At 41.2% G+C, this 12,731-nt stretch overlaps 1 protein-coding gene and 1 pseudogene across 12 annotated transcripts in view; one reads left to right on the plus strand and one right to left on the minus strand.

The window, feature by feature from the left end:
* Window positions 1–12,731, plus strand: part of RUFY3 (RUN and FYVE domain containing 3) — a 72,319-nt gene that overhangs the window by 14,018 nt on the left and 45,570 nt on the right. For 3 of the 12 annotated variants that reach the window (XM_061583399.1, XM_061583400.1, XM_061583408.1), the window contains one exon: window positions 10,527–10,580. The exons of 7 other annotated variants lie outside the window; for them this stretch is intronic. In XM_061583399.1, coding sequence (XP_061439383.1) covers window positions 10,527–10,580 — 54 coding nt within the window. Of the gene's footprint in view, window positions 1–9,710; window positions 9,812–10,526; window positions 10,581–12,731 lie in introns of those variants that run through there. 2 more of the 12 variants (XM_061583405.1, XM_061583404.1) reach the window with 2 other exon arrangements.
* On the minus strand, window positions 8,194–8,308 carry LOC133364747 (5S ribosomal RNA; annotated as a pseudogene).

The raw sequence follows: 12,731 nt of genomic DNA on the forward strand, positions 1-12,731 counted from the left end.
GGTAGACAGGAGATGAAAATTGAACTTAACAAAATGACGCAGGAGCTTAAAGAAATAGTGGATTCTGTGAGAGAGGAGTTTGATGGGATAGGGAAGCTACAAGCCCTGGAGATTGGAACAAATGTGAAATTTGAAAAAGATTTGGATTTTATGGATGTTAGAAATAAAGTTGACTGTTTGGAATTCAACGTTGTCTCTGAAGAAATTAATGAAGATTTTGGTGGTAAAGTTATCAATGTCTTGGATAATTTTCTGGACTGGAATGATGTGATGGAGTTTGACATAGAAAAAATCTATGGAGTTGGCTACAGATATGTGACAGTGGAGAAACTTTTAAGAGATGAGCCAGTGCATTTTGTAAAAAAGAACAGAGATATGACTTCGCAGCAATACTTCAGCAACATATTCAGAATTCTTGACTGGAATGATGTGATGGGGCTTGACATGGAAAAAATTTATGGAATTAACTACAAATATGTGACAGAGCAGAGATGCACCCAGAACAGAGATGTGACTTTACAACAATATTTCAACAACATATTCAGAATTGATGGCAAAGACATATTTGTGATGGGGGAAATTCCCATCAGACTCTTGTTATATGACTATGGCTATGACAGCAAGATCATCATGGGATACTGATAATGGATGAATGGATACTGAAACCACTGGATTTAACAGGACTATTGAAGATGGAAGATGGAATTAATATTGATAATGGAAGAATGGTTATGGAAATTATTGGACTTAACAGATTTGACGAGATGGATTAATTGATATGTTTACTTGGACTATGGCTATGACAACAAGATTATTATGGGATATTGATAACGGAAGAATGGCTACTGAAATTACTGGACTTAACAGGATTATTGAAGATGGAAGATGGAGTTAATATAGATAATGGAAGAATGTTTATTGAAATTATTGGGCCTAACATATTTAAATTAGATGGATTAAGCAATATGTTTATTTGGAGAAAAATTGAAAGATATATCTTTCAAGGAATTGAAACCTCTCTTTGACTTTTTGTGGAAAGAATAAAATAATGTTTATGAGATTTGATGATTAACTAAGATAACTACTGGAGGAAAGTGATTTTATAATATAATTTTAGAGATAGGATTGTTATATATTCTAGACCTATAACTGATCTGCGACAAATCGGAAGTCGACATTTTATTTTATTGTTTAATTGTTTTTGTTTTGTTTTGTTTTTTGTCTTTGAAAATTTGAATAAAAATTAATGATTAAAAAAAAAGGATATCAGTTTTGGAGACATGGTGGGGATCGGGTGGGGACTGTTCTTGGTTTTCTGTTTTGCACCATATAACTTGTCACCTTTCAGTAGTGATCTACTTTATATATTCTGGAACTAAGTGGGCTATTGGTAGGAAGGAAGCAGCAAAGGACACCAAGACTTTGCATACTTGATCCAAAGAAACTCAGAACTAGGTCCATGCAGCCAAGTTGCATTTAAGCTTGTTTGTTGAACAGCAGTCTTCTATACCACAGATGTGCACTGCATGAGGAATTTCAAAAGCAGTTCCTGATAGGGCATTGCATTAAGCTGTTCAAAAGAAGGGAAAGGCAAAAACCCTCCCGGGCTGTTTCAAGCCTTTAGGTGTGCCTAGGGCTGGCCTTAGGGATGAGTGAACTGGGCGATCGCCCAGGGGTCCTGAGCTGAGGGCGCCAAGCTGAACTCAGTGGCTGTGCTTTTTAATGTACTGCAGTGAGCTACAGTGACAAAAAGCAAGTGTCTGTAACCTTTTTTTCCCAAGGTTCTATGGGTTGTTGGGGTACTAATTACAAAAATGATATATTTTTTTTAAAAAATAGCATTAAAGGTGTTTCTTTTTCAGTATGTACTTTGACATCATTTATGCTAGGTAAAAATCAATGGAGTGAGTGAACACCTCCTAGGATTTCAGGCAAGGTGCCACTAGGGAGTAATGTTCTGTGGCAGTTCCCATGGGAAAGGTGCAAGAGTGGTGTGAGTCCAGGCCTTCCGGAGTGTGTAGTGGAGAGGCCAGCAGCAGGCCACAACCAGAAGACCTGTGAGGCTGAGCCCCAGGAAGCAGAAGAAGCTCTGCCAGAAGGGGTGTGGAATTTGCAGGAGGTACTCTGGAGGAACACAACCCGATCCCTATTCCCTTATCCCCCTGTAGGAAAAAAATGAAGCAATCTATCATTCTGCTTATCCCAGGGCAAGGAGGAGTGCAGGCAAGAATCTCCCATGTAGTCAATGCGTGCAATAATTCTCGCATGTGGCCCCCAGCTGTACACAGATGCATGGAACCTTGTAGAGAGCAGCAGCAGGGCCCCAAACATCACACCTGCACCAGACTCCATAAACCCTCTGGATGGCCCTGCAAAGCTGACCATGGGGCTTGCCCAGGATACTATTCATCCTAGGGCTGGCCCTGGGTGTACCTAAGAAGCTCTTTGAGTCAGAGAGCTACTGGCAAGCTCTTTCATAGTTATTTTCACTTGTGTGAGCCTGGAATTGTGATTTCTTGCATGGCTGGCAAACATTTGTAAGCAAAAATAGCATAATTGGTGTGGCAACTGTTGGCACTATTAAGCTGTTTTATAATTTGATTAGATTTCACAAGAGAGGTGATTCTGGACTAGCACACCTGTTAAAGTGAGGCAATGTATTGATTAATGTCTACCCCCCCCCCCAAAAAATCATTTTTATACTGCTAAAAGTAGGGAAAGAAATGGTCCATATTAGGGGAATGTGTCCCAGATTAAGGCTTTTAATTTGACTGGGGGAGAGAGTGCCTCCTATTTCCCAACACCCAGAAAGTTTGTCCAGGGTCCAAGCAGCCACTCAGCAAACACTGCACACACATTAGAGCTTTTCTGCCTTCTCTTTGTGCTGCATCCTTTTGCTGTTCCTGAAAAGCCACTCCTGAGGGTTGGGGAATTCACTAGAGCAGCTTGCAGTACAGTTGGAATAGTGGTAGAAATTGGTGACACCCCCTCTTGAGTTTTGTCTTTCACTTGTGCACATTTAGATCTCAGCCCTTGCCCCCATCTGTGGATAAACCTTGAAATATATAACAAAATGTGATGGTGGTTGTTACAATTTGTTGTTGTTGTTATGTGCCTCCAAGTCAACTACGGCTTATGGCGACCCTATGAACCAGCGACCTCCAGGAGCATCTGTCATGAACCACCCTGTTCATATCTTGTAACTTCAGGTCTGTGGCTTCCTTTATGGAGTCAATCCATCTCTTGTTTGGCCTTCCTCATTTTCTACTCCTGTTTTTCCCAGCATTATTATCTTTTCTAATGAATCATGTCTTCTCATTATGTGTCCAAAGTATGATAACCTCAGTTTCATCATTTTAGCTTCTAGTGACAGTTCTGGTTTAATTTGTTCTAACACCCAATTATTTGTCTTTTTTGCAGTCCATGGTATCTGCAAAGCTCTCCCCCAACACCACATTTCAAATGAGTTGATTTTTCTCTTATCCGCTTTTTTCACTGTCCAACTTTCATATCCATACGTAGAGATCGGGAATACCATGGTGTCGGAAGGCAGAGCTGGGGTCCCAATCCCGGGGAGCTGGATCCCGGAGAGTTGGGAGAAGAGTATTCGGATGGATGGCAGAGGGAAGGGGGAGGAACTTCTCCCCTTTGGAGCGAAGACGAAACAGAGGAACTGCCAGTGATAAGGTCGCTTAGCAACGGGGAGCCTGAGCCCTCCCTGGACATTCTCACGCCTCCCCCTCTTTCAGGCTCAGAGCAAGAGGGGGAAGAGGGAGGGCTGCTCACAGCAGAAAAGCGGGGAGGCAGTTTACCATCAGCCCCTCCCCTATCCCCCATCCTGGAATCGGAAACTTCAGAAGAGGAGGGGGTGATGCTTCCCCCCTCACCGCGCACACGCAGACAGCTGAAAAGACAGGAGAGAAGGGGGGAAGGCGGGCAGTACCTGAGGGGCAGTTAAGGAGGAGCGAAAGATTGCGCGCCCGTTTGGCCCCTTCTTAAAGAACAGGCGGGAAGAAGTCCCTTGCTCTGTCAACTTTCTCCCAATGCCGCAGGACCTGTATCCCTGTATTGCTTCATGAGAAAACGCAGTCTTTGTTTGGACATTACCCTAATAAAACACGAATTAACTACAACCGCTGGTCTGGTTCCTGAGTCACATCCTGGGCCTGACACATGGTCTGAATGATCCTGACTTTAGTGTTCAGTGATACATCTTTGCATTTGAGGACCTTTAGTCTTTTTGACGTTCAACTGTAGTCCTGCTTTTGTGCTTTCCTCTTGAACTTTCATCAGCATTCATTTCAAATCATTACTGGTTTCTGCTAGTAGTATGCTATTGTCTGCATATCTTAAATTATTGATATTTCTCCCTTCAATTTTCACACCTCCTTCATCTTGGTCCAATCCTGCTTTCCGTATGATATGTTCTGCGTATAGATTAAATAAATAGGGTGATAAAATACATCCTTGTCTCACACACTTTCCGATTGAGAACCAATTGGTTTCTCCATATTCTGTCCTTACAGTAGCCTCTTGTCCAAAGTGTAGGTTGCGCATCAGGACAATCAGATGCTGTGGCACCCCCATTTCTTTTAAAGCATTCCATAGTTTTTCATGATCTACACAGTCAAAGGCTTTGCTGTATTCTATACAGCACAGGGTGATTTTCTTCTGAAATTCCTTGGTCTGTTCCATTATCCAACGTATGTTTGCGATATGATATCTGGTGCCTTTTCCCTTTCTAAATCCAGCTTGGACGTCTGGCATTTCTTGCTCCATATATGGTAAGAGCCTTTGTTGTAGAATCTTGAGCATTACTTTACTTGCATGGGATATTAAGGCAATAGTTTGATAATTACTGCATTTCCTGGGATCCCCTTTCTTTGGAATTGGGATGTATATGGAACGCTTCCAGTCTGTGGGCCATTGTTTAGTTTTCCATATTTCTTGACAGATTTTTGTCAAAATTTGTACAGATTCAGTCTCAGTAGCTTGTAGCAACTCTATTGGTATGCCATCTATTCCTGGTGATTTGTTTCTTCCAAGTATTTTCAGAGCAGCTTTCACCTCACATTCTAAAATTTCTGGTTCTTCATCATATGGTTCCTCCGTGAATGAATCTGTCATACCTGGCAATAGTATATGAATATTCTTACTTGAATATATATAGAAATGTCAGTTGTAATTTTCTTTAAAAACTGAGATTTCTAATCCTCATTTGAGAGAATTATAAATGTTGATGGCATATCTGGAAAACACAGAAGCCAGAAGGCATTTTTAAAAGGAGGTCGTCACAATGATATTTCATCTCTTAGGCAAACTTCATTATTTTGAGGAATTGTTTTTATTGTGTCTGATATGTGGTGTTAAGAATAGAAAGGTACTTGGTAACCTTAGATTGCTAGAAGTTTCAGATGGTGAAAATCTCTGGCAGGTTCCTAAATAGAACTGTATTCTATGGAAAATAAGTTAAAACTATTGTGAGTTAACAACACAGAGTGAAATAGGGAACAGTTTCTCTTTTGTAAGTGAGAAAATAACTTATTTTTGTTCAATGCTGATAAATTATGTCAGATTTGTTGATGATTTGCAGTCTTCCAAATGTCCTTTAAAGTACTTCATAAACATTGATAATCAGATTTTGCAATAATGGTTACTTGTAATAAGTAGCCAACATCTAATTAGAATTTTTTACCATGCCATGGTGGCACACATTCTAGTTTTCTCATCATCTGAACATGGTTAACTGAATTACTCTTCAGAAAATTAAGTCTAAGTCTTTAACTTCTTTCTTCTACGCTGAGCAAAAATATATTTTGTAGTTATGTAATGAGATCTTGTTTTCTATGAGTTTTCTTTATTTATAGTATTCAAGCCAAATGCTCAGTCTAGTACTGAAGCTGCTGTTACGAGTCTTGTTTTAAGCAGAAAATAGTCAAAATATCCCTTCATAGCATATGTTGCAATAATTCAGCTATGGTGGATCTGGGTGTTTATGCTTTGGTGTGTATGGCTCTTTATTAGAAAGTTGTGTAGTGTAATCCTAAGCACATTTACTCAGAAGTAAGGTCCACAGAATTCAATGGGTCTTACACCCTTGTAAGCATGCTTAGGATTGCAGCTTTAAAAACTTTTTTGAGCATGGTGTAGTGTGATTGGCAACCGCAATGGAGCACATAGCCATCCTGTGACCATACAAACCACATGTGTTTGTGTAGATACAGAGAACCAAGTAGTTGTATTTTCATGGAACAATAAACAGCATAGTTAATGGTACATTTGGACCCAGGTTACCTTCCTATGTGTGTTGAAAACTTGCAGAATTATTCTATGTTAATTGATGCTGAATCCTGCAAGTATTTTATTGCGGGACGACAAAAGATAGGGTTGTGGTTGCAGCACCTTTTCTAATTCCTTAATAACAGCAGCCTGATTTGGAGGAGCTTTTGTAGCATAGTGGTTAAAAGAATGAATTATGAGCTAGAAAACTTATGTATGGATCTCACCTCATTCAGAAGTTCACTCGTGACAACAGGGCTATGTGGGTGCTCAAATCCCTGGATGACACTGATTATCTGGATTCACTTCAGTCGGGGTTCATACCTGGTTTCAGGACTGAATTAGCCTTGGCTGCCCTGATTGATGACCTTACAAACAGAGGTACAGGGGAGTGCTCAGCAGTCTCTCAGCAGCCTTTGATACCATTATCAGATGGATATTGGAGGCACTGCATTACAGTGGCTCCATACCTCCCTTTGTGGTCGAGTCCAGATAGCAGCACTGGGGAAATGCTTTTGAGCATTGGAATATGGTGCCATTAGTACGCTGATGACACATGGCTCTTTTTCTCCATAACATGTGAATCAGGAGGGGCTGTGCAAGTCCTGGACTGCCTGAATTCAGTGGCAGACTGGATGAGGGCCAATAAACTGAGTGTGAATTCTGGGTAGATGGAGGCCCTGTGGGCAAGAAGATAGGCTACTTGCTTGTTCTAGATGCATTTGCTGCACTCTCTCTAAAGCAGGTTACATAGCTTGGGGGTACTCCTGCATACATCCTTGTTATTAAAGGCCCAAGTGATCTCTGTGGCTAGGAGCCTTTTACCAGCTTCGGTATACCAGCTACGGCTGTATCTGGATCAGAATAATTTGGCCAGCGTAGACCACACATTGATAACCTGGAGACTGGATTGCTGCAAGTAATTACTGGATTACTTTGCTCTATGTGGGGCTGCCCTTGGGCCTAGTCCGGAAGCGCCAACTAGTGCAGAATACAGTGGCTAGACTGCTGATGGAGGCAGATGACAGGGCCGGCTCCAGGCAGGCCGGGGCCCTTGGGCATCAGCTCGCTCTGGGCTCCGGCATGTGTGCTCGTGCACATGCGTGCACCACCCACCCCCACCTACCTGTTTCCTGTCTTTTACCATTGCCCTTAATGAAGATGGTGGCCGCAGTTTCCCTAAGGGGATGAAGCCTCCGCCGCCATCTTTGTTGATGATACACGTGCGTGCTACGCGTGCGCATCTCTGCCATCAACTAAGATGGCGGCAGCGGCTTCAGTACCTTAGGGAAGCCGGGGCTGCCATCTTCATTAAGGGCAATGCTAAAAGGCAGGGGACAGGTAGGTGGGGCAAGGGAATGGTGGGCAGTCGGATGGTGCTGCGGATCGCAGAAGGGGAGCGGAGGGCCCCTCAGGGGGCCACAGTAGCTCCGGGGCCCTCAGGCCAGTGCCCCACCTGGCTGCCCTTTAGAACCGGCCCTGCAGATGGTGACAGCATGTAACATCACTGGTAAAACATCTGCTTTGGATGCTCATATATTACTGGGCAAGATAAACAAAGCCCTGAACAACATGGATTCAGGATATCTTAAGAACCACCTGAGCCCTTATATCCCAGCTCAGTTGATGAAATCGACTGGAGGAGTGCTGTTAGTTGTTCTTCATATTACAGAGGTCAGACTGGTTTCAACCAGAAGTGGGGCATTTAGTGTTGCTGGTCCCATATTGTGGAATGCTCTTCTAGCATATATTCATCAGGCCTCCTCGCTGTTGAGTTTCAGGTGTCTCTTGTTGTTGTTATATGTCTGTGAGTCAATTACGATTTATGGCAACCCTATGAATCTTTTTTGGATATATTCATAGGGTTTTCATGGTAAGAGGTATTCAGAGGTGGTTTACCATTGCCTTCCTCTAAGCCTACTGCACCTGGTATTCCTGGTCTCCCATCCAAGTACTAGCCAGGCCTGACCCTGCTTAGCTTCCGACATCAGATGAGATCGGGTGTGTTCAGGGTAGTATGGCTGTAGGGTGTCTCTTGTAAGGCAATAATATTCTGACAGCCCTATGTGGCTATTTAACCTTTATTGACTAGCCAGTATTTTAATGATGGTTTTGTATTGCTTTTATAGTTTTGTTTTGTCTCCTGTTGTATATTTTGTTCCACAATGATATTTTATATGTTGGCGGTATATAAATTTTTTTATAAACAAGTACATAAATGAAATTCTGTAGAATGTCATAGTTTGGCTGCAGACCTCAGTTTCTTCAGAATCTCAGCTCACATTAAAAAGAAATAAAATAAAACGTTCCAACTGTTACAGCTGCAGCAATATGCGTGAATGTATGTGGATAGTACCTGGTGAATCTCAGAAGCCAGAGGAGTTACTGAATAACATTTTTCAGTGTTCAAAGGGCAAGGTCCTGCGTAGTTCCTCATCTGTCTCCATAACTAGCAGAAACAGAGGAAGAAATGCAAGTGAGGGCATAAGAAATGTAGAATGTGTACAAGTTGTAGAATTCAGCTTTTGTTGACTGTTAATTACCTTGTTTAGATTTTCTATTTTTGCCCTGCGTATAGCCCTGTCTTTGAGTCTCAAGCTCGTCCCCTCATCCATAGTATGGAGGCAGCACTTTCCCTAATTGCTCCAAGAGCTGTTTAAATACATTGACTTGCATCCTAAGTTAATTTAATTTAAGGAAGATGAGTAGTTTTGTGTCCCCCCCTACACTTCCAGGAAACCCCTGTACCCTCTAAAAGTTTCTTTGGAGAGTTGGGGAGGCCCTTCTGAACAATGTGGAATGGAGTGCAAGGGGATGCTGTGGGAGGGGGAAATTAGCCTTGGACCCTAAGAAGCTAGCTTAAAGAAATTAACAGAGGGAAAGTTTTTTGTCTCTTCCTTCACCCAGAAGCCATCCTACTCCATTCCGCATTATTCAGGAGGGGCCCCTGACCCTCTGGAGAAGCTTTTTGGGGGCTGCAGGGGGATGGTAAACGTTCCTTCTGTGAACTTCCATAAATTAATGTCTGAGGATCCAAGCCAATGGGTGTGGTTTGTAGCAAATGCTATTATGATGCAAGTCTCTCCATTGCTGAAAGGAAACATAAGGAAACATAAGGCTCCTTGTGAGTTCTAGTTTATCTAAATATTCCTTTTTGCGTATAAGAAATCATACCATCAAACCTCCAAAATTATGGCCACCTGTACAGTAGAACAGTGTTACTGTGTTTAATAGGCTTGTAGAATATGAAAACAGGAAGTTGGAAATCAGTTCTGAGATGCGGGAGTCTTGTGTGTGTTGAATTGTTAGGAACACCTTAAAATGTGTGTTGTTTTTCATCTGCTGTTTTCTCTGCCATTCACAAGTTAATACATGAGTGAGGACAAGATTATAGCTTCCCTGTGGGAGGGGAACCAGGATGGGTGTGCCATTTGCTTGCTCTAGTGTTCTACTACCGCTCTGCTGCCACTCACATTTACAGCTCTGCCTACTTAACTGAGTGTGAATTAGACCTTACGGACAGAGAGAAAATGTAAGTATGAACCCAGAATAATATCTGAATTTCTAATTTGTTCTTGTTTGACAAGATAAGTGAAATTATTGAGCATGTTGAAGCAAGCTGTACCTTTTGTTTCTTAGGACTTTTTTATCCCCTCCCCCATACTTAGCAACTCTGCAGAACTCCAAGTAAGCAGTGATCAATTTTTTAAATGAAAATATTGCTATTCTATATTGCTAGTATATTGAACATGGTGCTACCAATCAATTTGGCTATAGTTTAAACACAACAGATGTATGAAGATTTGTTTTAGCCTAGCACCTGATGCTAACCTTGGTTCAAAACACCATTTTCCTCATTTTATTTTGAGGGGTCCAATTATGAGGTCATTCTGAAAAGTGGCTCTGGAGACTATTGTATAATTTCTTGGGTCATTTTTACTTCTCGTCAGGCAGGTTATAAGTCTAGTTTAAGCATATTCTTGGGAATATTTTAACTTTAAACTTAATTTATGTTTTTCTAACTTAAAAAGGCTTTAAAAAGTTATTCTCTCTTGCGTTTAATAAATTTCACTCTGTTGCTTTATGCAGACTAAAACAACTCCTGAATTTAGATATCCCTTCAGTACTTATCTTGTATACCAAGCTCCCTTTGTGTTCTTTTTCTTATCTTGATTTTTCAGTCTTTTCTTTGAATCATGGCTTGCATGACATTTTTCTTTCTTTTCCTTTTTTTGCTGTTTGCAAAGACTCTTGGGAGGATTTGACAGATTTGGTGGAGCAATTGCGCGATGATACAGAAGGTGCGTGCCACACCAACATCTTTCAGCTACTATTTCCATTTCATTTTCAACCGGCTTTTATTGTCTGTCTTTGAGCTGGATCACCAGTTACTCTCCAGTGGTAGTAACTGGATCATACATATGTGTAACCATATTGTGCTGATCTTTCTTTCTTTAAAATGTGGGTTTTTCCTTTTTAAAAACCAGTTACAGTATGTATCCATGCCATCATTTATTTATTTTGGGAGTGATCTGCTGTTAATAAATGTCAGAGAGGTGGCACAGTCCACATCACATTCCATGGCTTGTCACTGTATAGTGGTCTGCTTCTGACTTTTTGGGGTGTATTTGCGTGTGTGCATAAAATATCTCATAAAGGGTATACAATTTCCCACAAGTGGTCGGAAGAGAACTCCTTCACTTTTTTTACTTCCCAGACATTGTTCTGGACCTCTTCCTTCCATTCTACAGACTTGTAAAACTTTGGATACATTTGTGCTGTTGGACCTGTTCACTACATACATCTTGTTAGTTTCTTCTGCTAATTTTACACAGCAGAAGCAAAGTGTGGCTACTTCATGATCCCATGCCAAAGTTCCAGTTTTGTTTTTCCTGGCACACTACCTCACAATTATCGGAGTGTAAATGGATGTACTGAGTACATGTGTGCAATCGTGCAAATTCATTATTTCTATAAAACAAAGTGATGGGAGGGAGCCTTTTCAGAAGTGGTACCCCATCTATGGAACATTTTCCCATAGATATTTGCCTGGCATTTACATTGCAGACTTTTTGATGACAGATTGAAACATTTCTGTTCCCCCAGGTATTTTAATTTTGTGTATATTTTTAAGAATTAAAGGTTTTGCTGTTGTTGTTGTGCTGGTGCTGTGTTTTTAATGTTTGATCTGATTGTTCACTTCCCCAAAATTCTAAATAGAATGAAGGCTGTTATAAAAATGTGTTAAATAAACTAAACTACATATGATGGCAGCAGACCTATTTTTTTAAACCCAGGTATGCCGCAAATTGGGTGGAAGTCAGAGTAAGAACAAATGGGATGTGCGTGGATGTGAGGAATAGAACCCTTTCTTTACTTTTACCAAGCAGTTTTCTCCCCACTGGACTCTTGATATTGGAGTTTGCTTGTGGCCAGGAAGTGGAGAGGGAGGCAGAGTTCTAGAAGTGGATTTTAGGAAGGTAAGCAGTAAGGGGGCTCAGCTTTTTTCACCTGTGTCTCTTTTTGTTCTTGAAACTTTTATTAAGGTAATTTATAGTTTGCTTCATATCTCTCTAAATGGTTTATAGCATCCTAAAAATATCACAAATAAAGATCAAATACAAAAAAATACAGTAACCCCAACATACATTTTAGATCAGCGCACATAACAATTAGATATCCTCTTAAATGTCAGTGTAAACTGAAACAGCAAACACATGGGGGCCATAATAACTACTAGCAGATCTAGAGTACAGAAATACAACAGAGAAAACCCGCTCCACCCAGCCACCCACCCAGGCATTATACAAGCATGTATCTCCCAAACTTAAGCTCATACTAAGAGCTCATCTACATGAGAGCATTTCTTCATAGCAAATACACTGCTTTTACCTTTGTTATTGATTTGCACCATTCACAGTTTCTGCTCAGTGTTAATTGCCAATCAGTTTTTCCCATTCACACAAGTAGGTGTTCCTCTGGGAAGGATTAGTCTTGCTGTTTCGTTGTGCCCCCCCCTTCATTATATATTTCCACTCCCTCTGGTTGCTAGGTGACCAAGCAGGCTCAGTCTGTTCTACCAGCTGCAATAGGTTCCTTTTAAAAACCAACCCCGAAGTGCGAATATCTGTGTTTTCCTGCCTATGGTTGGTAGGATACAGCTGAAACACAAATCTTTGTCTGAGCAGTGTTACGCTTTTGAGCACAAGTTAAGGGGGAAACAAAATAAAAGCACTGTTTGCAGCAACATAAAAAAGGCCAGCAGAATGAAGAGAACAGCCAGAAGTTGCTTGTCAGTCCACAGGAAATAAAATGAAAGAAGGGAGGAGGAGATAGTGGGTGTGGAGAGGGGAACAATTGACACACCCTCCTAAAAGCATCAGAGCAAAGCATTTGCAACCACTAGAGCAGCCTTTCCCAACCAGTGTGCCTTCAGATGTTGTTGGACCACA

Source organism: Rhineura floridana, chromosome 9, assembly GCF_030035675.1.
Source record: "Rhineura floridana isolate rRhiFlo1 chromosome 9, rRhiFlo1.hap2, whole genome shotgun sequence".
Lineage (NCBI taxonomy): Eukaryota > Metazoa > Chordata > Lepidosauria > Squamata > Rhineuridae > Rhineura > Rhineura floridana.